Raw genomic sequence first — 27,339 nt, forward strand, 5'->3', positions numbered from 1 at the left:
GGACGCAGCTTGCGCCTCAACCCAAAACTACACAGGAACGTGACGTTTCTGTGAACTCCATTTCCCAGAGTTCCTATTGAACTTGGACCTTTGCGCTTTCCGTACTCTTGTCACGAGTTTGCTTATGATTGTTAGTCATGGGGAAGAAGTGCTCGCAGTAGATCTCCAGTTATCAGCTTTTGGATGTAAGTGTGTTTAATTTTGAAAGTGGACACTACCTGTCGCGGACATGGCCAACATCGCGAAGAAAGTGTCATGGTCGAGCCGAGGCGACGATCGCGGAGAGAGAACTCCACTGTTGAACGGAGCCGAGGACGTTAAATACACAAGACAGGTACCACACAGGCCATAATGATCTAATATAGTAATTAGGATCACTTCTGTAAAGCTTAATAATTAAACCGGAATGTTTTGAATGCAACCTGCCTATATGAATGACATGCTCTGCTGATTAAATAAAGCATGCATTTAATGCATGCAACAGCTACTACACGATAGTACGTGGACTTGCAGAAACAGAAAGCATGTACTTTTATTGAAAAATAAACTAGTTAATAAACCTGTTTTTAAAGACCAAGTCCTCGTTGTAAACCCTTGTAAGAACCTTGTATTTGTGTTTAGTTTCAGAGAAAGTTTAATGTTTTGCAATACTGGATTTTTGGGATTTCTAACTTCCCATTTCATTTAATACCTCAATTAGAGAGTATTGAAAGTATAGATGTCTAAGTATAGAAAAATAGCTGGTAAGGATAGTGTGTAGGTATAGATGAAAGTGTATAGTTTGTTAAGTATAATGTGTTTGGTTCATAGTTCTCCGGAGGCACTAAATTTTATATAGGCAGGCTGAGCACTGTGGATCTTGAAGAGGAGATCACAACCGAAGAGGTAAAATTTATTTCACATCCATCACTTTTATCCTTTACTTTTATTCTAGTAGGGTTCTGCAAAGCAAGAGTCATTAGAACTATGGAGATAGGTCCTGAAGAATTTTGAGACAGAGCTGTAGTTTCAGTTTTAACAAGGGATGCAAACTACTCACCTTTCAGCTAACATCACCGGGGGAAGCCTGACTCATTGGCTACATCTGCCTGCAATCTGAAAAAAAAAAAAAAAATAGAATATTTTGGAATCTGCAGGTCCTGAGTCTGTATTATTTATGAGAAAATGTGTCCAATGTGCTGGCATGTAGTCAGGTTTGCCCACGGCTTCAAGGAGTGGATGCCAGTGAAGTGCTATTCTTTCTGATTGCATGAGCATAACATGACTGTATATTCCCTTGATGAATGAGAATGTGTCGGCCATGTAAGTCTTTATGTCTGAGTCTGTCTTTGCCTATACTCACAGGACATTGTGAGGAGTCGGCCGAAGGAAATCCCTCACAACGAAAAGCTGCTCTCCCTCAAATATGAGGTAATTGAATCAAGAAGGTTTGACCTTCGGAAGCACTCTCCCCTCACAATTGGTTGTCTGTTTGGAAGTTGGAAGTCTTTGGAAGTTTTGGTTTAAAATCCCCATGAAATCGCAGTGTACTTTTCTTGCCTGTGTTGACGTACACTCACTAAGCACTTTATTATGAACACTATGGTCCTTATAAAGTGACCCATGTGGTGTTCCGCTGTCGTAGCCCATACGCCTCAAGGTTCAATGTGTTGTGCATTCTGAGATGCTATTCTGTTCACTACAATTGTACAGAGTTGTTATCTGAGTTACCATAGCTTTTCTGTCAGCTTGAACCAGTATGGCCATTCTCCATTGGCCTCTCTCATCAACAAAGCGTTTCCATCCTCAGAACTGCCACTCGCTGGATGTTTTTTGTTTTTGGCACCATTCTGAGTAAACTCTTGAAAGTGTTGTGTGTGAAAATCCCATGAGATCAGCAGTTACAGAGATATCAAACCAGCCTGTCTGGCACCAACAATCATGCCATGGTCAAAAATCACTGAGATCACATTTTTTCCCCATTTTGATGGGTGTTGTGAATGAACATTAACTGAAGATCCTGACCCAAATCTGTATTATTTTATGCATTTCACTGCTGCCACATGATTGGCTGATTAGATAATCGCATGAATAAGTAGGTGTACAGGTCTTCCTTATAAAGCGCTAAGTGAGTGTATTTCCTATTAATATTTCCTACTAATACAGGAGGTTGGGGCAGGACATATTTAAGGGCTCAGTCCTTTTTTAAATAGGCAATAGCCTTTAGTTTACGCCACATCCATGAACATAATTTGCTACTTGCTATTGCTATTGCTAGTTAGAAGTAGGTGATATTAATGGAAGGAACAGTCATGCTCCAGAGAGCATTTAAATGGACAAAAAGCAGGATGCAGAATGAGTCGTCATTCACTCAAGTGAATTTTGTCAGCGTTTAAGAGTTACACTAGCATATAACTAACAGACATGGATTAAAGTAAAAAAAGTAAAAAATTCTAGGGATGGGCATTTAAAAATTTTTTTGTAGTCGAGTACTCTAACCCACACAAAAATTTGTAATCGATTACTCGTTAATTAAAATGTACGTTAAAAATAACAAGAATGACACGAATGTGAAATATATTTTTTGTTTTATTCACAAACATTACCAACAATGGTTTCAAAATAAGGTAACTTAACCAAACTATGCTTTTCTTTTGGGAAAAAAAAATTAAGTGACCATTTCGTACATGAGTTTTTCCTGTACTGACTAATCCCCTAAGCTGTAATAATTTTTTTTAAATGACACCTTACACTTCACAGCAGATGCACTGGAGGACAGATTATGTAATATAAAATTATTATGATTGATAAGATGCAGTTGCGAACATGATTGCCGATTATGCACACCACCATGCTGTTTACATTGCAGTGCAGCATGGGATTCTGAGATCTTCAAGCATGGATGGTTCTAAAAATAACTAGCCCTTCCACTCTATTGCTCCAGAAGTGGTGAAAATGAGTGAAGGACGGAATGGGAGAAGGCTCAAGTGGACTAACTAGTTTATGCATTCTGTGTTTGACGTCAGAAAACTGCGCTGCATCAAAACAATCCGCTCCGACGGTAACAGCTTTAAACTTTTATTTTGTGATTATTTGAATGTTTGTAGCATAAAAAATAAAGACATTGTGATGTTGAAAAGACTATTTGAGCAGCTGATTAATTATGAAAACCGCCTTAGTCCCTCTTTGCTGGTAAACAGCAGCACAATTGCAGATCACACGGCTTTAATCGGATGCCTTTGAGCCCAGCCTAGTGTAATCACACTGGTTTGATCGTACTTACAAAAGGGTTCATTAAAAATGAGAAAAAAAGAAAAGAAAAAAAAACATGTTTTCAAAATAAAAAACAGTAGTACTCACCCAGAGCTTAGAAACATTGAAATTAATGATGACGACATTAGAGTAATACACATATATAAACTCTACGCAAACATAAAGGCCATCATATGCTTATTTCACATGTTATTATTTAGGAAAACAATTGGTAAATCTTGGCTTTTTATAAAATGTGCACTGCCGTTTTCAGAGATACTGGTCTGATGAGCTTCTGAGTTTCTTGTACCGTTTTTCAGTTGTTGTTTTTTTAACAATAAAAGCAGATCGTCGTCCGTTGGTTTGCATGACTCCAACAAGAACTGAATATCGAGTAGAATTCAATAAGAATCTAAATATAACAAGTATTGCTGGTGCTACACTAGGCTTAGCTTTCAAAAGCACAGACACCATAATATCTTCTCTCATACAACACCTCGACGACACACGTCGACAGCACCCTCCAGTGGACTCGATTGTAACTGTGCGATTTGGTGAGAGATTCAGAGGGAAAGTACAGTTTTCAGTGCTGCTCCCGACAGGCAAATGCGCAAAGAAAAATCAATTTACGATATTCAAGTAGTGTTTTTAATAGTCAGATAGCTGGTGCAGATAGAGTACTCAATTTGTCGATTACTTGTGCACATCCCTACTGAACTCCAGTTTTGATTTAATGGGGTCTTTTATCTTTATTAACTTAACAAAACCACAGTCTTCTCACATAATGCAATGCACACACACTTTTTGCCTACATTACTGTTAATGTCTGCTATGATTTGTTGTAAATATTTACTCCCAGTTCTGCCTGTGTTTCAGAGTCTTGATTATGATAACAGTGAAAATCAGTTGTTTTTGGAGGAAGAAAGACGGATGAGTCAAATGGTTAGTAGAATCACTTTTTGGATCCTTTTTATTTGACAAAGATTATTAATCTTTGAGAAACTCTGTCTCATCCTGAAACTCGACTTAAACAGACTTTCCACAATTATTGAAATAAGAGTTTGTTTTTGCTTTACCAATAGGAGTCTGCCAGTTACAGTCATGTTTGCAAATGCAATGTTGTGTAATTGTCTTCACCATAGAGCTTCAGTTGTCTGGAGATCACGAGATGGGTGATCTGTGGTCTTATTGGATTCCTCACTGGTCTAATCGCGTGCTTCATAGACATTGCTGTGGAGAACCTTGCTGGGGTTAAGTACTTTGTGGTCAAACAGAGTATCCTTTTTCTTAATATCAAATCTTTTAACATGCTTAGTTTTTTAATGTAGAGCTGCTTATGTCTTTTCTACATCTGGATATCTTTTACATGTGGACTGTAATGGGCATCTTGTGGTTCTTTGTGGCCTCAGTGTTTCCTTTAACCAGATCTTCAGACATAGAGAAATTCACAGAGCTGGGAGGCCTGTCCATCTCTCTGATACTGTGGGCAGTGTTAAACTCTGCTTTCGTGATGGTCGGTGGCATCATTGTTGCTTTTTTTGAGGTAAGCGTTTCTTCCAGTCAGAATGAAATTCATGTGGCTTCTGCTTCCCTTCTGTGCTTTTGTGTAATTTCAGAGAAATCACTCAACTCTTTCAGTACAGTGTGCTCAAGCAAATAACAGTATCTCCCTAAAACCTGATTTGTTCTCTCATAGCCCATCGCTGCAGGTAGTGGAATCCCTCAGATAAAATGCTACCTTAATGGAGTGAAGATCCCTCGTGTTGTTCGGCTAAAGGTAATGGTTTTTGTAGCTCTGTTGGCACCAAACAGAATTGTATGTTTTTTTAGTTGCCCAATGGGTGGCACTATCTGTTTTTTTGAACAATGGAAGACATGAGTGTTTTTAAAACTAGTTTGCAGAGGTACTGTCTGTTTGTTTAGCGATGGAAGATGAAATTGTTTGAAACTTGTTTGAAAACAGTCATTATTTTTGCAATTCCGTTTGGTGTCACTAGTATTGCAGAAATGGCAATAGTGAGAACAAACTTGAATAGATACAAAAATGGAAATGTTCTTTTATGGGTTTTTATAAGAGATCTCCCTGCTAAAAAAATATCTTACGCTGGTTTAAGATGGTCTCTCAGTCTGGTCAACTTGGTGCTCAGCTGGATTAGTTGAGAGGCCTGCTGGTCTCCCAGACGGTCTAGATAAAAAGTACACAAAGCCCTCCTAAAACCAGCCAGCTGACCAGGCTGGGAGACCAGATAAGACCAGCCAACCATCTTTGGTTTTCAACTGGGTTAAAGGGATTGTTTGCCAAAAAATTAATTCTCTCATCATTTACTCACCCTCATGCCATCCCAGATGTGTATGACTTTCTTTCTTCTGCAGAACACAAACAAAGATTTTTAGATGAATATTTCAGCTCTGTAGGTCCTCACAATGCAAGTGAATAGTAGCCAGAAATCTGAAGGGCCAAAAAGCATATAACGGCAGCATAAAAGTAATCCATATGACTCCAGTGTGTGTGTATATATATATATATATATATATATATATATATATATATATATATATATATATATATATATATATATATATATATATATATAGCAGCATAAAAGTAATCCATAAAACTCCAGTGGTTTAATCCGTATCTTCAGAAGTGATATGATAGGTGTGGGTGAGAAACAGATCAATATTCAAGTAATTGTTTTCCTATAAATCTCCACTTTCACATCTGAAAATCACATGTGGCACATGTTTAGTTTCACTTTCACATCTGAAAGTGAAAGTGGAGATTTATAATAAAAAAGGACTTAAATATTTATCTGTTTTTCACCCACATTAATCATATCGCTTTTGAAGACATGGATAAAACCACTGTCTTATGGATTACTTGCTGCTTTTATATGCTTTTTGGACCCTCAGATTTCTGGCTACTATTCACTTGCATTGTGAGGACCAACAGAGCTGAGATCTTCTAAAAATCTTTGTTTGTGTTCAGCAGAAGAAAGAAAGTCATACACATCTGGGATGGCATGAGGGTGAGTAAATGATGAAATGTAGTATTGAATTGAATATTTGGCTGAACTGTGCCTTTAATGGTTTTGTACTTCCTATCCACAGACTTTGGTGATTAAGGTCTGTGGTGTGATCTGCTCGGTCGCTGGAGGTCTCGCCGTAGGAAAGGTACAGTACAATCAAGGTTTAATGGATTTTCTGAAGTAAAAATATGCATTATCAGGGCTCTAACAGGTCCATGTTCCCTTACAGGAAGGGCCCATGATTCACTCAGGAGCAGTGGTGGCCGCTGGAGTGTCTCAGGGCCGAAGCACTTCACTGAAGAGAGACTTTAAGGTTGGTCTTCTGTACTGTATGCACCTGCATGATTGAAACTCACAGTGGAAATGGAGCCTGACTGTAAACTTTTCTGCCTGCAGATTTTTGAGTATTTCCGCAGAGACACAGAGAAGAGAGATTTTGTCTCAGCGGGAGCAGCAGCTGGAGTCTCTGCTGCCTTTGGAGCCCCTGTTGGTGAGACATGCAGATAATCAGAACAACAGGATTCCCACTCTCTGAAAACCTGAAATATCAGGGAATTTCAAAACTCCTGAATAAGTAATACAATCTTAAAGGGATAGTTCACCAAAAAATGAAAATTATCATCATTTACTCACCTTCATGCCACACCAGATGTGTATGTCTTTCTTTCTTCTGCTGAACACAAATGAAGATTTTTAGAAGAACATCTCAGATCTGTTGGTCCTTACAATGCAAGTGAATGGTGGCCAGAAATTTGAAGCTCCAAAAATCACTTAAATGCAGCATAAAATAATCCATACAACTCCAGGGGTTTAATCCATGTCTTCTGAAGTGATATGATAGGTGTGGATGAAAAACAAATCAATATTTTTTTAATTTTTTTTTACCATAAATCTCCAATTTGAAAGTGAAAGTGGAGATTTATAGTAAAAAAAAAGAACTTAAATATTGATCTGTTTCTCATTCACTTTTAGGTGAACTATCCCTTTAAAATCACAGAAAAGTCATGGAAATTTCTGTAGTGATTATAGCTATGCTCTGCAGTGTAGCTATACTCTGCATTACATTTTTGAATTGAGGGTAACTGCCCTTTTTGGATTTTGTAAATTACACAAAGTAGACTTCCTTCAGGGTTAGGACTAAAATCTCAGGATATTTTTTTGTCTTATTTGCAACATTTGTACAGTAAAGTATAATTGTTTTAATCCAAGATTAAAGTCCACTCCAACAATCTCTATAAAATTATTTTAAAAATCCTTATCCAGTAATCTAGAATGACTGGAAAGTTCATGTAGATTCATTGGTCAAAAGATGTGGGAAGCTTGTAACAAACCTTATTATATTATAAATGAAGTAGAAACTTTTTCCCAGAAGTTATATAAAATGTGTTTTATTTGGTTAAAATTATGTAAAAATGTACTTGGAGCACTGTGAATTGTGTTGCTTAGTGAAATTCCATCATGTGTTCTGGATAAAAGCTCAAAGGCAGACTTTAACTGCAGGTTTAACTGCCCTGGAAGGTTTCTTAGATATATGTTGTGGATTGACTAATGCAAAAGTTTTCATTTGATGTATTATTATTGTTTGGTACAGGTGGGGTTCTGTTCAGTTTAGAGGAAGGAGCTTCGTTCTGGAACCAAATGTTGACCTGGAGAATTGTGAGTAGTGTCTATTAAGATTGGCCCCTTATATAAATAGCATTCTTTATTTTAGTCTTAAAAAAAAAGAGGTAAAATTCCTCATCCTGCTTTGTTTTTGATGTAGTTCTTTGCTTCGATGATCTCCACCTTCACACTGAACTTTTTCCTAAGTATTTACCATGGGAAGCCTGGAGACCTCTCCAGCCCTGGTCTCATTAACTTTGGCCGCTTTGACAGTGATGTAAGTTGTAATTCTCTCTCTTTCAGTTTCTCTTCACATTGTCTCTTTCCCTTTTTTAGCTGCCAACTCTTTTATTAAGTGAGAGTTAAAAAGAATGATTTTGATGCTTCCAACATACCACATGATACTGCTAAGCTTAATGTCTGAACCTAAATTTTTAGTTGAAGACATGACACTACATTGTGCTTGAACTAAATCTGATGTTGTGTATGTGGTTTCTCTGATAGACCATGGGGTATAATTTATATGAAATTCCTCTCTTCATTATCATGGGAGCTTTAGGTAAGGGGCATGTCAATAACTTACTACATGCATTAGAATTGATCTGTAGATATAATTTTAGCTTTATAATCATTTTTCTTTTATCTTATAATTTATAGGAGGTTTGCTTGGAGCGCTGTTCAATCTACTCAATTACTGGCTAACGATTTTCAGAATAAGGTAGGATCATAACTGTAGTTTATCTCAATTAGCTCATGGCTAATATGTATGGCATCAGTTTAGGGCCAAAATATTTGAATGAAAACTTTGTAATCAAAAAAGCTATTATTGTAGTAGTAATGAAGATAAAATGGACTGACATGCCTTCATACCATTTCTTATTATTAAAGGGATAGTTAACCCTAAAATGAAAATTCTCTCATTATTTATTCACCCATATGCCATCCCTGAAGTCTGTGGGCCCTATTTTAAGAGTGCAAGTGTAAGCGTTACGTTAAGTCATAAGCACAAAGTCAATGGGCATGGCCATGAAGTTTTGGTATTTTCGTCCAAGCATGCTCTAAGTCCAGGCGCAAGTGGGTTTGTTGAAATCATGTGCGCAACGCGCAAAAGGCTGGACCAAGTTCACTTTAATTCTGAGGTTCTTTTCTGGTTATCCCGGCATCTGCGTCCTATTATATAGTCCATTCCCTCAAGCACTGACAATTTAAACAAAGACAGCACATTCATAAGAAGTTGGTAGTGTAAATGGAGTGTATGCAATTAATTAAAATAACAGAAATATGGATTTACATTCTTTTGTGCATTAACTGTGTCCTTGATGAAAGCCAGGTATATTTTTATGACAGCGACATACGCTCCTTTAATATGAATGCAAAATTAAACTTTCAGTCGATAAGTTCACTTCAAATGAAGCGAAAATATAATCAAAATAACAAAGTGGTAAAAAGAAATCATACCAAATCCAAACATTTTACTCTGTCCAACTTCTACCACCAGCCATTTTTGCAGTGACTTAAAAAAAGAAATAAAATATCAATATAAATTGATCATAAATACAATTTTAAATATAAACATATTGATAATAATTGAAAAATAAGCCATGACCTTTAGATAGTTTAACACAATCTCATAATTAATATTTTTTTCTCGAAAACGGCTATGACAGTTGTCAGGGACTTCATTTAATGTTCCACTATATTTTAAGAGTTTGGACATGAACTTTATTACCACCTGCTGGTGGAATCTCCAAACTTCAAATGCAGGAACTGAATTTGGACTTTGCGCTGAGTTAAGACGTGGTATTGAAAAGCCTTAGTGCAACGACCAAGTTTTTAGCAAATTGCGCTTTGCACTACTTCATTTACATACAATACACCCACTGTTTGAGTGCATACACCCACAGTGGCGAAAACTTTCCCACTCATGGCCATTTGCACTTTGCGTTGGCACGAAAATTGCACCTAGAATTAGCGCGCTCATGAAAATTGGATAAGACGTTGCGCACGGTCGTAGCACGTTGCGCTGCGCTTTGCACACTCACGAAAATAAAGTCCTGTGACTTTCTTTCTTCTGCAGAGCACAAAGATTTTTAAAAGAATATTTCCACTCTGTAGGTCCATACAATGCAAGTGAATGGTGGCCAGACCTTTCAAACTCCAAAAATCACATTAAGGAAATCCATACGACAGTGGTTAAATCCATATCTTCCGAAGCGATATGATAGGTGTAGGTGAGAAACAGGTCAATATTTACAGTTGAAGTCAGAAGTTTACATACACTTAGGTTGAAGTCATTAAAAAAAAAGATTTCATATTAGCAAACTATAGTTTTTGGCAAGTCGTTTAGGACATCTACTTTGTGCATGACACAAATAATTTTTCCAACAACTGTTTACAGACAGATTGTTTCACTTTTAATTGACTGTATCACAATTCCAGTGGGTCAGAAGTTTACATACACTAAGTTAACTGTGCCTTAAAGCAGCTTGGAAAATTCCAGAAAATGATGTCAAGCCTTTAGGCAATTAGCCAATTAGCTTCTGATAGGCTAATTGGAGGTGTACCTGTGGATGTATTTTAAGGCCTACCTTCAAACTCAGTGCCTGAGTTTCTTTGCTTGACATCATGGGAAAATCAAAAGAAATCAGCCAAGAAAAAAAATTGTGGACCTGCACAAGTCTGGTTCATCCTTGGGAGCAGTTTACAAATGCCTGAAGGTACCACGTTCATCTGTACAAACAATAGTGCGCAAGTATAGACACCATGGGACCACACAGCCATCATACCACTCAGGAAGGAGACGCATTCTGTCTCCTAGAGATGAACGAAGTTTGGTGCGAAAATTGCAAATCAATCCCAGAACAACAGCAAAGGACCTTGTGAAGATGCTGGAGGAAACAGGTAGACAAGTATCTATATCCACAGTAAAACGATTCCTATATCGACATAACCTGAAAGGCTGCTCAGCAAGGAAGAAGCCACTTCTCCAAAACCGCCATAAAAAAGCCAGACTACAGTTTGCAAGTGCACATGGGGACAAAGAACTTTTTGGAGAAATGTCCTCTGGTCTGATGAAACAAAAATTGAACTGTTTGGCCATAACGACTATCATTATGTTTGGAGGAAAAAGGGTGAGGCTTGCAAGCCGAAGAACACCATCCCAACCGTGAAGCATGGGGGTTGCAGCATCATGTTGTGGGGGTGGTTTGTTGTAGGAGGGACTGGTTCACTTCACAAAATAGATGGCATCATGAGGAAGGAAAATTATGTGGATATATTGAAGCAACATCAAAAGACTTCAGCCAGGAAGTTAAAGCTCAGTCACAAATGGGTCTTTCAAATGGACAATGACCCCAAGCATACCTCCAAAGTTGTGGCAAAATGGCTTAAGTGGCTATCACAAAGCCCTGACCTCAATCCGAAAGAAAATTTGTAGGCAGAACTGAAAAAGCATGTGCGAGCAAGGAGTCCTACAAAACTGACTCAGTTACATTAGTTCTGTCTGGAGGAATGGGCCAAAATTCCAGCAGCTTATTGTGAGAAGCTTGTGGAAGGCTACCCAAAACATTTGACCCAAGTTGAACATTTAAAGTCAATGCTACCAAATACTAACAAAGTGTATGTAAACTTCTGACCCACTGGGATTGTGATGAAAGAAATAAAAGCTAAAATAAATAATTCTCTCTACAATTATTCTGACATTTCACATTCTTAAAATGAAGTAGTGATCCTAACTGACCTAAGACAGGGAATGTTTTGTACGATTAAATGTCAGGAATTGTGAAAAACTGAGTTTAAATGTATTTGGCTAAGGTGTATGTAAACTTCTGGCTTCAACTGTAAGTCCTTTTTTTTTACCATAAATCTCCACTTTCACATTCTGAAAGTAATACACATCTGGGATAGCATGAGGGTGAGTAAATGATGAGAGATTTTTCCTTGAAAGTGCTTAAATTAGGGCTGAAACTATGGCTAAACAATTAATAGAAATAAAATTGAAATCGCGATATGACCTAGTGTGATTATCAAACTGCAAGGCCTGCGATTATATTACACAGACATGTCAGAGCCTGAACCTTTATTTCCCCACACCAAAACAGTTAAAATGTGAAACATAATGTTCATAAGTAACACCAGATACAATACAGTTTTACGTGATTTGTAATGACACGTTAGGTTTAAAGGTAGACAAACATGGGCCTGGGTAGCTCAGCGAGTACTGACGCTGACTAACACACCGTAGTCGTGAGTTCGAATCCAGGGTGTGCTGAGTGACTCCAGCCAGGTCTCCTAAGCAACCAGTTAGCCCGGTTGCTAGGGAGGGTAGAGTCACATGGGGTAACCTCCTCGTGGTCGTGATTAGTGGTTCTCACTCTCAATGTGGCGCGTGGTAAGTTGTGCGTGGATCGCGGAGAGTAGCATGAGCCTCCACATGCTGGGAGTCTCCGCGATTCATGCACAACGAGCCACATGATAAGATGCACGGATTGATTGTCTCAGAAGCGGAGGCAGACTGAGGTGAGTAACCGCGCCACCACGACCTACTAAGTACTAGGAATTGGGCATTCCAAATTGGGAGAAAAAGGATAAAAAAAAAAAATGGTTGACAAACGTAATGTTTGCGATCTGTCACACTCACAAACACAGCAAATGGATTTAAGTGCTTATATGCAACATTAATGTTGGGACGACTGTTTGTCCGTGCATTTATTTGCTGAAGTGCAGCGTAACAGTAGGCCTACAATGTGTTTAGTACTAATAATACTAATATGTTTTATTTAAGTACTAAATAGGGTTTACAAATTGCTTTTGGCGTACAAGAAAATGGAAAGTGATACTGTAGTAGAAAAAAGACTGTACTGGACAAAACACCAATCAACAAACTGCAAATCCAATTTTTTTTTAATCATTTATTTATTCAGTAGGTATTAAAAATCAAATTAAATTACAAAAACAACCAATTATTGAATCAAATGCATATCTAGCATATATTACCTTGTTTTTGTTTTAGCTGAATTCAATTTCATAAGTCTTAAAATAATTCAAAAGTTATGTTTGACATTATGGCATACAATGCAATTTCAGTAGGGAACATGCCTTTTCTTCTAGTCTAAATGTAGCTATAACTGAATATTAAACTGCTAATATTAGCTATCACCATCATTTCTGAATGAATCTGAATCCTTTGTTTCACTTTTTAGTTTTAATTGTATCCTGCTATTTTAATCTTACCAGCGTTTACTTGCATTGTTCAATGAGGCAGAAAAACGTAATTTGAAAATAGTTAAGGGTCTTCCATTAAACTCATATCTGCCATATCACGTCTCACCTTTTAAATAAAGGCTATTATATTGGGTACAACCTGTCCGGAGACTGCTTTTTAACATTAATTTGTCTTGCATAAAACACTTAAATAATAATGTTAAAAGATATAAATAAAATGGTTGACGATAAACAAAGCACGTAATAACTCAGTAAAACGTGTTTTATATTGCAATCGAATTAAATAGTCATGTGGAAATAGCATGTCATGACTCTACCCTCACTCCCGTCCTGAGAATGTTGCCCTGGAGCTTCTACCCTGAAATGGGTGGTGCTGCAGTTGTAAACTACTGCATCACTAAGCAAGAGTACAGGTGCATCTCAATAAATTAGAATGTCGTGGAAAAGTTCATTTATTTCAGTAATTCAACTCAAATTGTGAAACTCGTGTATTAAATAAATTCAATACACACAGACTGAAGTAGTTTAAGTCTTTGGTTCTTTTAATTGTGATGATTTTGGCTCACATTTAACAAAAACCCACCAATTCACTATCTCAAAAAATTAGAATACATCATAAGACCAATAAAAAAAACATTTTTAGTGAATTGTTGGCCTTCTGGAAAGTATGTTCATTTACTGTATATGTACTCAATACTTGGTAGGGGCTCCTTTTGCTTTAATTACTGCCTCAATTTGCCATGGCATGGAGGTGATCAGTTTGTGGCACTGCTGAGGTGGTATGGAAGCCCAGGTTTCTTTGACAGTGGCCTTCAGCTCATCTGCATTTTTTGGTCTCTTGTTTCTCATTTTCCTCTTGACAATACCCCATAGATTCTCTATGGGGTTCAGGTCTGGTGAGTTTGCTGGCCAGTCAAGCACACCAACACCATGGTCGTTTAACCAACTTTTGGTGCTTTTGGCAGTGTGGGCAGGTGCCAAATCCTGCTGGAAAATGAAATCAGCATCTTTAAAAAGCTGGTCAGCAGAAGGAAGCATGAAGTGCTCCAAAATTTCTTGGTAAACGGGTGCAGTGACTTTGGTTTTCAAAGAACACAATGGACCAACACCAGCAGATGACATTGCACCCCAAATCATCACAGACTGTGGAAACTTAACACTGGACTTCAAGCAACTTGGGCTATGAGCTTCTCCACCCTTCCTCCAGACTCTAGGACCTTGGTTTCCAAATGAAATACAAAACTTGCTCTCATCTGAAAAGAGGACTTTGGAACACTGGGCAACAGTCTAGTTCTTCTTCTCCTTAGCCCAGGTAAGACGCCTCTGACGTTGTCTGTGGTTCAGGAGTGGCTTAACAAGAGGAATACGACAACTGTAGCCAAATTCCTTGACACGTCTGTGTGTGGTGGCTCTTGATGCCTTGACCCCAGCCTCAGTTCCTTGTGAAGTTCACCCAAATTCTTGAATCGATTTTGCTTGCTGCGGTTCTCTCGGTTGGTTGTGCATCTTTTTCTTCCACACGTTTTCCTTCCACTCAACTTTCTGTTAACATGCTTGGATACAGCACTCTGTGAACAGCCAGCTTCTTTGGCAATGAATGTTTGTGGCTTACCCTCCTTGTGAAGGGTGTCAATGATTGTCTTCTGGACAACTGTCAGATCAGCAGTCTTCCCCATGATTGTGTAGCCTAGTGAACCAAACTGAGAGACCATTTTGAAGGCTCAGGAAATCTTTGCAGGTGTTTTGAGTTGATTAGCTGATTGGCATGTCACCATATTCTAATTTTTTGAGATAGTGAATTGGTGGGTTTTTGTTAAATGTGAGCCAAAATCATCACAATTAAAAGAACCAAAGACTTAAACTACTTCAGTCTGTGTGCATTGAATTTATTTAATACACGAGTTTTACAATTTGAGTTGAATTACTGAAATAAATGAACTTTTCCACGACATTCTAATTTATTGAGATGCACCTGTAGTTGGGTTGTGTCTATTTTCAAATGTCAGTCACTTGTGAAGTGCCCAATTATTCACTAGGTTATGCTCACTTGTCAAATTTAGGCCGAAACTATATATAACTGAAGTATTTGTGATCAAATAGTAAAGGAAGAGACTTTAAGTTGTAAGGAGTTCTAAGAGTGAAAATAAGCTGTTACTGGAAACACCAAAAATTTTATGAAGTAATATTTGAGATTATTAAACAAACCCTGTATTTAAATATTGTCACCAACAATAGTTTTCTCATTTATGAATTTTCCCTGTTCCAAGGTTTAAAATTCTTTCCTGAGATGCATAAATTGACACCATAAATGTGATTTTAACAGGATGTGTTATGTCTTAGGTACATCCACCGGCCGTGTCTACAGGTGATGGAGGCCATGCTGGTCGCCGCGGTCACAGCCACAGTTTCTTTTGCTATGATCTATTTCTCTAATGACTGCCAGCCGTTGGGAGAGGACCACACTGAGGAATATCCTCTACAGGTGTTTATATGCTTACTGTGTAATTTAAACAAAGAAAATGTTGGTCAGGCTGATCTTAGATCATAATGTAGTCTGACGTGTTGAAAAGGAACAGACTCTGATTGTTAAATTGTTTATTTTACAGCTCTTCTGTGCTGATGGTGAATATAACACCATGGCAACAGCTTTCTTCAACACACCCGAACGGAGTGTGAGGAGTCTGTTCCATAACCCTCCAGGTGTGTTCCTTTGCAGGTGTGGTGGGGTGTGGACAGGTTTTGGTGTTTGGTCATCTATCACACTTGCATGGAAGACTTGTAACTTTGCCTGTTCGTCTTCAAGAATTATTTCACAACTCTTTGATTAATTAAATGGTGTGTCTGCATGCTTGAGTGTGTGTGATCTTTGCGTGTGTCTGGCTTGCCAAGGCTTTAAGCAGATTTAGAGGTACAAGTAGGAAGCAGGCCAGCTGACAGGTGGTTAAAACATTCCTACACTTTTGCTTTACGAGAACACTAGTGTGTGCATGACAACTAGAGGCACTGGTCTAAAAACAAGCAGCTGTCACCAAATTTACCAACAATCAAGTTTTATTAAGACCAACATTGGTCTCTAAATATGACAAGTTGGTAATGCAGCAGATTACGGCTGGGCAGTATGATGGTATATAGGTCTACCATCTGACGATAGAAATTTAGCTTCACATTTGAGACTGATGTGATCAGATGACAAGCATGCCTTTAAAAACATCTGCTAGGAAAATTAGTGCTTACTTTTTATATTTGAATGTAAATGTGCATTATATGTTATATGCCCTATAAAAGTGTCTGCCAAAGGCCTTTATATATTATCAAACTTGTAGTGAAATCATGGGATACATATATCAGTATGGGTGTTCCCTGGGAATCAAACCAGTAACAAGTGGCGTTGCTAGCATCGATCCCTACCAGTTGAGCTACAGTAACTAAAAAATTCCTGTACAAATGCAAACACTTGTTAATTTATTTGTACTGAAACTTAATACAGATATACTGTAATTACTTAATTGTAATGTTACTGGCATTTTACTGGAAATGTCTGTCATTTAGGCTCTTACAACCCCCAGACCCTGGGACTCTTCACTCTGGTCTATTTTTTCCTGGCTGTCTGGACGTATGGCCTGACTGTGTCAGCAGGAGTGTTCATCCCCTCTTTGCTGATTGGAGCGGCATGGGGTAGACTCTTCGGAATCCTCCTGTCCAGCATTACCTCCAGCCAATCAGTGAGCATTGCCTTCTCAACCACCTTTCTGGTGTCAGCACTATCAGCTTCACACCCTCAATCCAGGCATTAGTATTATATTCAAACTTAAAGTGATAGTTCACCCAAAAATGAAAATTCTCTCATCATTTACTCACCTTCATGCCATCCTAGAAGATTACTTTTTATTCTTCTGCAGAACACAAACGAAGATGTTTAGAAGAATATCTCATCTTTATAGGTCCATACAAACCAAGTGAATGGTGATCAAAATCTGGAAGCTCCAAAAAGCACATAAAGGCAGCATAATTAATCCATGTCTTCTGAAGCAATCCAGTCGGTTTTGGGTGAGAACATACCAAGTTTAATTACACTTCCTAGCGCTTTGTGCATGCATCAAGCACTAGGAAGTGTAATCAAGCTTGAAATCATGATCATGCCTAAAGACTGCTATGGCAAGATGTACAGTGGAAAAAGAAGTTACATTTTATTCTGTTCTTACCAAAAACTGACAGGATTACTTCAGAAGACATGGATTAAACCACTGGAGTCTTATTAATTACTTTTGTGCTGCCTTTATGTGCTTTTTGGAGCTTCAAAGTTTTGGTCACCATTTACATGAATTGTATGGACCTACAGAGCTGATATATTTGTTTTAAAAATGTTAATTTGTGTTCTGCAGTAGAAGAAAAGTCTTTCACATCTGGAATGGCATGAGTGTGAGTAAATGATGAGAGAATTTTCATTTTTGGATAAACTATTCAGTCATATATCCCATGAAATCAAAATTTGAGCTTCGTGTCTTTTAGTCAGTGTCTATCAGCTTTGAAGCCATATTTATTTTAGTATAATCCAAGTTGACAAAATTAAATTTTAGCAGATATACAGTACACATTTAAAAAATGTACAGTCTTTCTCTTCTGGGAAAGTGAACTACAAATATTGATGACTCATCTTGCACTGCACAGATTTTGTCCATTCCAGATGCTATCTAGACCACACCTTCAACTGACTAGCAAGTAGTAAATCATGATTCACAGCTGTGACATAACTGAAGTCCATTAGGTTTTTAAAAAAGGGATGAGCCTTTTGATATGCCCTGGCCCAACTTCCTTTTTCAATAGGAAATACATCAACACAGGAAGGAAAACTTTGTACATCAAGCAATATCATGTAGTCTTTAAGCCCCTTTTTAACACATTTTTAATACCCACAGACCATCTTGGGTCTCATAATTCCAAAAAGTCCAGGAATTCAGCAGAATACAGCTGAATGACTTCAGGATTATCTCTGTTGAACTATTGACAAGTTTTCTAATCTGTTGATAGATTTGGGCGGATCCTGGGAAGTATGCTCTGATAGGTGCTGCGGCCCAGCTTGGTGAGTTAGTATTTTTTAGCCTCATTAATGTCAACAGTTCAAGGTGGTGTTTAAGGAAATGCTGCAGGAATGTTTTCTTGTGATCATTGTAGTTCTCCTGACTGCATTTTTGAGGAGTGTTTGTTGGGTTTTTCTGACAGGTGGCATTGTTAGAATGACCCTCAGTCTCACCGTAATCATGGTAGAAGCCACTGGTAACGTGACCTACGGCTTCCCCATAATGCTTGTGCTGATTACTGCCAAGATTGTTGGGGATTACTTTGTAGAGGTGAGAACTGAAATATTTCTTTCATGTTTTGTCTCGTGTGAACAGGTGTTTTGTTTTTCTACTTTTTTATTATTTTATTTTATCCCCTTTTTCTCCCAATTTGGAATGCCCAATTCCCAATGTGCTCTAAGTCCTCGTGGTTGCGTAGTGACTCGCCTCAATCCAGGTGGCGGAGGATGAATCTCAGTTGCCTCCACGTCTGAGTCCATCAGTCTGCGCATCTTATCACATGGCTTGTTGAGTGCGTTACCGCGGAGACATGGCGCGTGTGGAGGCTTCACACTATTCTCCGCGGCATCCACGCACCACGCGCCCCACCGAGAGAGAACCACATTATAGCGACCACGAGGAGGTTACCCCATGTGACTCTACCCTCCCTAGCAACCAGGTCAATTTGGTTGCTTAGGAGATCTGGCTGGAGTCACTCAGCACACTCTGGATTCGAACTCGCGGCTCCAGGGGTGGTAGTCAGCGTCTTTACTCGCTGAGCTACCCAGGCCCCTGATTTTTTTTTTTTCTAAATGTTTTTTGTCTGTGGTTTGTTTAAGGTTGTCATCGGTTATTAGTCATGCATGCATGTTTGCTTGTTTGTCTGACTGGTTTTCCTTGTTTGCAGGGCCTGTATGATATCCACATTAAGCTGCAAAGTGTTCCTTTCCTTCACTGGGAGGCTCCTGCTACTTCTCATTGGCTGACGGCCAGGTAAGCATACTCTTTGGCACTATTTGTCATATGATTTTTTTTTCTCTGTGTCTAGGGTTGAGTTTTTTTTTTTTTTTTTTTTAATATTTGGCATAATACTATGGAGCTTAGAGGACAGGGCAGAATTTTTTTTTCTGAAATAGTTTTCCATTCCCTCGCAAAATATTTAGCATGGTTTTACTACAGTAACCATATTTTAACCTTTATATTCATAGTAAAACCATAGTATTAACACAGGAAAATGTGGTAATAATTTTATGGTTACTATGGTTTTACTACAAATACCATAGTAAAACCATAGTAACCACAAGATTAACCATAGTAATCCATAGTAAACTCTGTGGTTACTATATGGATACAGTATTCTGTATAACACTGTGACCTAAACAGGTGAGATGTGATGGTTTCAAGTGACAAGCAATTTGATTTTTATTTAGTTTTCCTGTATTATTTCTATGATTTCACAATGAATATCATGGTTAAAATATGGTACCATATTTAAACCATAGTAAAAATTTTGCAAGGAAAGCGGAACGTATTGCGAGGGCACGCAGAACTTTTTTTTATTTTATTTTTTTTATTAAACTTCAAACAAAGTCAATGTACAGTCAGAACTGCAATAATACATATACATATAGAAAAACATACAGCCAGGGGGGTAGGCTAAACATTAAGTAAATATATTAAAGGACTCACATATAGAAACAGTTTTAATTGCTTTCTTATTATGTGAATGAAAAATAGTCTTGATATATATCTGAATTTCTTTTTCAAGAACCAAAAACAAAGGTTGGGTTTTATTGTACTTACATTTATGTATATGAAATTTAGCAAAAATTAAAATTAAATTTATAATATAGTATTCTTTCCTTTTATTTGAGGGGATATTAGTAAAACCAAATATAATGTTTTCTAAACACAAAGAAAAACTGGGGTCAATGTTATCAATTATAAATCTAGTCAAACCTTTCCAAAATTTCCTTACATGAGCACAATGCCAAAATAAATGAAACAAGGTTTCAGCCAGTGTATTGCAAAAAGAACAGTTCAAATCCATATCCTTTTTAAATTTAACAAGAAAATTATTTACTGGGTAGTATCTGTGTAAGATTTTGAAAGTTATTTCCTTAATTGTATTTACCAATAAATATTTGTTTGGTAAAGTCCAGATGGCCTTCCATAATAAACCTTCCACCAGTCTATTCCAATAAACAATACAGTTGGCATGGTGACTATGTCTTTTTGAAATAAAGAACGAATAGTTTTATTCATATTTAAAACTCGGGGGGCAAAACAAAGTTTCCCAATTGCAGTATCAAATAAATCAAAAGCAAAAGGGGGCACAATACTGTTTTGAGTATTAGCTCTGAATAATGCCAAGACCCCTATGAGAATCGCATCCATGACAATAGAAAACTCCCTTGGTGTTACTGGGATTTCATGGACATCTAGAAACTCAGAATAAGTGAGCAACATGCCTTCTTGATTTAATAATTGATCGACTCGCGTCATGCCTGCTAAAAACCATTTTTCAAAAAATAAAGATTTATTTTTAAATAACATATTGTAATTGTTCCAAATTAAATATCTATGGGGTGAAAAGTTATGCTTATATAACAGAGACCAAACCAGCAACATTTGTTTGTGTAAACAAGATAAGTTTAGAGGGATTTTGTCAATTTTATAATTGCAAATCAAGAGAAACTCAAGACCACCTAATTTGGAGCAAACAAAATTGGGTATAAAATTCCAAAGAGAATTTGGATTTAGAATGAAATGTCTAAAACAATTAATTTTAAAAATATTATTTAGAGTACAGAAATCAAAGAAATTCAGTCCACCTGATTCATAAGTATTCATTAATATAGATTTCCTAATATAATGTGTTTTGTTTCTCCAAAGAAAATTAAATAAAGCAGTATCAATAGCTTTACACATCTCCTTAGAAACATCGAGTGAAGTGGCAGCGTAGACTAATCTTGACAGTCCCTCAGCTTTACACAACAAAACTCTAACTTTTAGGGATAAATCCCCCAAAAGCCAGTGATTCAACTTTGCTTTAGTCTTCTGAAGAATGGGATCAAAATGTGTCTAGGTTTTTTATCTTTGGATATAACAATCCCCAAATATGTTATTGATTCCTTCACTGGGATATTAGCAATATGTTGTAACTGACAGTTTTTAATAGATAACAGTTCACATTTGCTGATGTTTAAACTAAGGCCAGAAGCTTTAGAAAATCCATCTACTACTTTAAGAGCAACTGAGACCTGACGATGATCTTTGGCACGCAGAACGTATTGCAAGGGCACGCAAAGCGCGCAGCGAGGGAACGCAAACTATTGCAAGGGAACGCAAAATGTATTATGAGGGCTAGCACACGAGGGCACGCAAAACTGGGAATAACATAAAGCTTTTATTGCTTGTTGCTTTATCGTATTGTATTTGGTAAGGTCACATGGATTAAGTGTATCAAATTACATTTTTTGACAGTAGACTGTCACAGTGGGCTATCCTGTATCAATTCTTGTTTCATAAGGATCTATGAATTAAAAGCTGTTGAAGGTCTTTATGTCCAGTGTCATGTAGCCAGGGGTTAAATTGGGATTTTTTAGGAGGGGGACTATTGTGTCACTCGTTTCTTTCATGTGTTCACCTCAGGGAGGTCATGAGCTCTCCAGTCACCTGCTTCAACAGAGTGGAGAAGGTTGGCACCATAGTGGATGTTCTTAGCAACATATCCACCAATCACAATGGCTTCCCAGTGGTTGTCCATACAATTGAGGAAGATGAGGTGACATTCCCATGATATCAGAGCAGTTGTTTCTACCATATTCCACTTTACTGTGTTTCTGTAGAGACTAAAACTTGTCTTCTGTCTACAGCCAGGCAAAATCTGTGGCCTTATTCTCCGCTCTCAGATCATTGTTCTCCTCAAGCATAAGGTATGAAAATTGGAATTGTCATGATTTTGTTTGGGCTTCCATTTCTGTATACTAAATGCATTTTACAGGCAGTACTGTTACTAAGACAAATCCTAATAGTTAAGCACTCTTGTTTCAGGTGTTTGTAGAGAGGGCATCTTCACGTCTCAGCCAGAGGAAGCTAGCGCTGAAGGACTTCAGAGATGCATATCCGCGCTTTCCCCCCATCCAGTCCATTCACGTCTCTCAGGACGAGAGAGAGTGTATGATGGACCTGACAGAGTTCATGAACCCAACCCCTTACACTGTGCCTCAGGTCAGTGCCTTGATATTTAATACTTATTGTCCAAAGTAACTTACTATTGTTTGGTTTCAAAGTCAGTTTTTTGATTAAAGGCCACGTGAACTGGCTTGACGACTGCAGTATTTCTGTCCTGTGTTAACGTATTTCCTATTGAAACAGGAAGGTATCACCTTTAGTTTATGTGACAGATGTAAGCCTTGATTTGATATTGTTAGTCAGAGCTAGGTGGTATTAGGATGAAGGACATGCTCCCTCTAGAGAACATCTGATTGGATGAAAATAAAAAAATAAAAAAGTCTTCACTGCTTGCCCATACCTTGTATTCAGTTGGCAAACATTGTAGTGCCTAGAGCTTTTACCAGAATGCTTTCTTGTAATCAACCAAAAACAACTCTTTCATGACTGATGAATTACAGTACAAGAAATGCCACAAAGACGTTTATTTCAGCTTTCAAAACTATGTGGTTTGTTTTAGCATTTGCAGTATTCAATGTCATGTTTTTAATTTTTTTAATTTCAGGAGACTTCACTCCCCCGGGTGTTTAAGTTGTTTCGGGCATTGGGACTGAGGCATCTGGTTGTGGTTGATAATGAGAACAGGGTGAGTGTTTCTCTGTTTAAGGGTCTTGAGGTCTTTTCCACCTACCTCCCTTTTGTGGTTCAGTCATTAATTTTATCCATACTTTATATCAGTCATTGACTTAAGGCTGCAAGGCTTAATGCACAGCTCTAATATTTTGACCCAATTTTTTTCCTTTTTTTTGGGGGGGGGGTTTTTTGTTCCGTCTGCATACATTCATTTAACACATGTTTACACTAAAACCCAGCCAGACAGTGCAGCTGTGCAGTTCACAAATTGATCTGGGCCCTATTATCTGTGGATCACACAAGTAAATGTATTCGCTTTGTGCTTTTCAGTGTGTCACACAGACATTGGTCCACGTTGCACTGTCCAGTTGAGTAGCATAGTTTTTGGATTGTTTGGCCTCCCATATAGGTTGTAATTAAATACAACTGCATGATTACAAGGAAGGATTACTGTAATTGGTCATTTGACATTCAAATGCAAGGGACATTGATATTTCTAAAATATACAACTAATTAAATGCTTATCATTTGAATCGCTCATCACTCACATGGCATATGATGACATACGTATACTCTTTATTTTTATATGTATACTCTATTTATACTGTATATGTGGAAATATATTATGTAAAAAATAGTAATGTCCCAACACCATTTTTTTGGAGAATGACTACGATACTTCCTTTTCGGTACTCACCAATACCTGTTTTTCTGAATTCCATATTCAACAGTTTATTACAATTTTATCATCAAAATGGTGTCTAAATAAAATAATTCATTAAAACTTTAATCAAATGAAAATAGATCATTTAATTTTCAACAATATTGTATTATTTTATGAAATGAAGTGCTTTTATGCAGAGCCTCACAGCACAATCCAAAATTACAACATTGGAGATATTTTTGTGAAATAAAGTGCTGCACAACTGAGCATCACATGTGAGATATTGCTTAAATATTATATAATAATTATTGATTTGTTATTATTATTATTATTATTAATAATAGTAGTAGTACAGTGAATATTACTATATACAGTAGCTTTTATTTTGTCGGAAGTAGTCTGTATGTGCTGCACGCTACATAGTGAATTAGCGCCCTGCTCGCTGTCATCTGCATCAAAAAGAGTGCGCGATGCTTATGATGGTGTTTTAGAGCTTTTTGATATAAGTAGCCAGCTTCACATTTACATTCAAACATTTTTAGAACAAGATCTGTTTACTTTGAAACACGCAGCATGTGCAAACTATATATTTATCTCATTAAATCGCAGCATTTGTGGTTTAATAATCACACTAGGACATAACGTGATTTTAACTTGTGTGCTGAAAGTTTACGCAATGACATTTGTATGTCAGATGGTATCTGCTTTTGGTATAGGAGCATTTTTATGAGCCGAGTACAAGTTCATAATCGCAGTATCGGACCCAATTCCAATACTAGTATCGGTATCGGGACATCCCTAGTAAAAAATCTAAATTGGTTGACAGTGTAAATGTGGCTTATATGCCAGCTAGCGTTAGCTGTTTAATTCCCTCTGCTCTCAATGTGTGAAGGTTGTGGGTCTGGTGACCAGGAAGGATCTTGCACGGTATCACCTGGGTAAACACGGCCTGGAGGAGCTTCAACTGGCTCAGACGTGATTGGTCATCATGTGCGGCTTGTACCCTGCCTTCAGACCACCAGCTTTGGACCTCAATAACTTTAAGGGCTGGGTAGAGTCTCCCTTGTGTCAAAGATGTCAAACACAAACCTGCAACCTTCAGAACATTTGTTTTCACGTTCAGTATTTTAAAGGCTCGGTTCTTTGAAAAACACATTTTTGCTCCTTTTTCATGAAGTCTGCATTTATTTTTGCCTCTAGAAGTACAGCAGAACAGCACATCATGTTGTATGATTAGTTTTACACTATGTGAGTGTGTATTTATTATATTTTAGAGCAGGTGAGCTGTTTGGGAGGCCTCACTTTGCTTGCCTTTCCAAAAGCCTCATTCTGTGTCACTTTTCATGTTCATTATGGCTAGTTACTATGTGAGATTCATGTCAGTATGTATTGTCATTCCAATGACAATGTACATTGACATAACAACGTGTTTCAATCTTTTTTCATTGTCAGTGTAGTGTCTGCAGTGATACAAACAGGATTGTGCCATGTATGGTAACAACAATTCCTGCACAATATGAATTATTGGAACTTAATGCTTAAAATAAGGTTTAGTAAAGTACTGTTAGCTCAATGTAAGCAATTCGTCATGAAAAATTCAGAGATGCAAATTGTTTTTGTGTGCTTAGTGTTGTTTAGGATTTTTTAATTTTCCTTTGTTTTCAGTTGATTTAGTAATTTAACTTGTATCAAACATGTTAGGGTAGGTCAGACCCTAAGATGAAATAATAAATCCTATTTTCACATGCCACTTCCTGGCTTTACATGTTGGAAAAGTTTGGTATGAGTTTAAAACTAGCTGCAGGTTTTATATAGTAAGTTTCCTGAGCTGAGTTTTTTTAGAGAATGTGTCTAAGGAATGTGAATTTATTGTCTTGAGCTGAATTTGTTTTCTGTGAAAATCTGTATTTTAAATATGTATTTCACAGTATTGCACAGTGAAGATGATTATGCTAAAAAAAAAAAATTGCCTAGCACTGACTGCAAGAATCGGTCTTTAACATAAGACTAAACTTTAAACTTTAAATAGAAATATTTTGTTCATCCTTTAGTCTGTCATTAAAAGCCAACATTTTTTGGTTTTATCAGTAATCTTCCTCTGCTGATCTCTACTTTTTATATGGTTGTTGATTTAAAGTAAAAAAAAAAATTATGAATTTTAAAAACATTTGCACTATTTTTTGAACTAATAAAGCTATTTTGAAGATCATGTCAGTTTCAATTTGCTTAGACAACAAACGTTTTATTTTTCAACACTTATAGTGATAGTTCACCCAAAAAATGAAAATTCTCATAATTTTCTCATCCTCATGGCATCCCAGATGTGTATGACTTTTTTCTTCTGCTAAACAAATGAAGATTTTTAGAAGAATATTTCAGCTCTTTAGGTCCATACAATGCAAGTGAATGGGTACCAAAATTTGGAAGCTCCAAAAGCACATGAAGGCTGTGTAAAAGTAATCCTTAAGACTCCAGTGGTTAAATCCATGTCTTTAGAAGTGATAGGTGTGGGTGAGAAACTAATCAATGTTTAGCCACTGGAGTCATATGGATTATTTTTATTCTGCCTTTATGTCCTTTTGGAGCTTGAAGATTTTGGTACTCATTTACTTGCATTGTGAGGACCTACAGAGCTGAGATATTCTTCTAAAAACCTTGATTTGTATTCTGCAGAAGAAAGTAAGTTATACACATCTGGGATGCCATGAGGTTGAGTAAATGATGAGAGAATTTTCATTTTTGGGTGAACTATCTGTTTAAGTAAGGTGTAGACACATAACATTTTATGAGTAATGCTATAAGGATTTCACTGAAGTTTTTAAGTCTGAATCCCATGTTGATCCGCCCTGTTTAAAACAATGTTAGCTGTCACAAACAGTATATGATTGAGAGATGACAAACGCGTTTTACTTACACTGTGATGCATATATTGAACAGTCAGCCGTATTAGGAATGTTCCTCAGGTGAAAAGACTTACTTGCATCACTCCTATAATTAAGTAATTTAAAGAATTCTTTTTACATGAATACGCTCACTAAACACTTTATTAGGAACACCTGTACACCTACTTATTCATGCAATTATCTAATCAGCCAATCATCTGGCAGCAGTGCGATGCATAAAATCACGCAGATACTGGTCAGGAGCTTCAGTTAATGTTCAAATCAGCCATCAGAATGGGGAAAAATGTGATCTCAGTTATTTTGACCATGGCATGATTGTTGATGCCAGATGGGCTGGTTTGAGTATTTCTGTAACTGCTGATCTCCTGGGATTTTCACTCAAACAGTCTCTAGAGTTTACTCAGAATGGAGCCAAAAACAAAAAAACGTCCAGTGAGCAGCAGTTCTGCGGACGGAAATGCCTTGTTGATGAGAGAGGTCAACGGAGAATGGCTAGACTTGTTCGAGCAGACAGAAAGACTACAGTAACTCAGATAACCACTCTGTACAATTGTAGTGAGCAGAATAGCATCTCAGAATGCTCAAAACGTCAAACCTTGAGGCGAATGGGCTACAACAGCAGAAGACCACGTCGGGAACTTTATTAGGACCATAGTGTTCCTAATAAATTGCTCAGTGAGTGTGTATATATATATATGGGTTTTGCTGAATCATGAGTTAGTTTGATGCATGTTGGTAGGGTTTATTATGGATTCCACACTGGCACATGCTTGTTTAAACTTAAGAGTATTAAACTTTTACCATACAGTTATTTAATATTT

General features: G+C 37.3%; 1 protein-coding gene across 3 annotated transcripts; it reads left to right on the plus strand.

The window, feature by feature from the left end:
- The first annotated feature begins 103 nt into the window (after nucleotides 1-103).
- On the plus strand, nucleotides 104-25,824 carry LOC127452041 (H(+)/Cl(-) exchange transporter 7-like). Of its 3 annotated transcripts, none has more exons than XM_051717173.1 (25): nucleotides 104-334; nucleotides 811-885; nucleotides 1,345-1,410; nucleotides 4,108-4,173; nucleotides 4,374-4,506; nucleotides 4,665-4,774; nucleotides 4,928-5,008; nucleotides 6,343-6,405; nucleotides 6,490-6,573; nucleotides 6,657-6,750; nucleotides 7,852-7,916; nucleotides 8,023-8,139; nucleotides 8,367-8,421; nucleotides 8,520-8,580; nucleotides 15,426-15,567; nucleotides 15,692-15,785; nucleotides 16,635-16,807; nucleotides 18,114-18,165; nucleotides 18,306-18,433; nucleotides 19,050-19,135; nucleotides 21,797-21,929; nucleotides 22,021-22,080; nucleotides 22,199-22,375; nucleotides 22,884-22,964; nucleotides 24,508-25,824. In XM_051717173.1, exons 1-25 carry the CDS (start codon nucleotides 230-232, stop codon nucleotides 24,592-24,594), a joined length of 2,388 nt encoding a protein of 795 aa, XP_051573133.1. In that variant the 5' UTR covers nucleotides 104-229; the 3' UTR covers nucleotides 24,595-25,824. The 3 variants fall into 3 exon arrangements, with proteins under 3 accessions (XP_051573133.1, XP_051573134.1, XP_051573135.1); XM_051717175.1 differs by lacking the exon at nucleotides 104-334 and adding an exon at nucleotides 2,849-3,040 and having other exon boundaries at nucleotides 834-885; XM_051717174.1 differs by lacking the exon at nucleotides 811-885.
- The last annotated feature ends 1,515 nt before the right edge of the window (nucleotides 25,825-27,339 follow it).

This window comes from Myxocyprinus asiaticus, chromosome 14 (genome assembly GCF_019703515.2).
Source record: "Myxocyprinus asiaticus isolate MX2 ecotype Aquarium Trade chromosome 14, UBuf_Myxa_2, whole genome shotgun sequence".
NCBI classification, from domain to species: Eukaryota; Metazoa; Chordata; class Actinopteri; order Cypriniformes; family Catostomidae; genus Myxocyprinus; species Myxocyprinus asiaticus.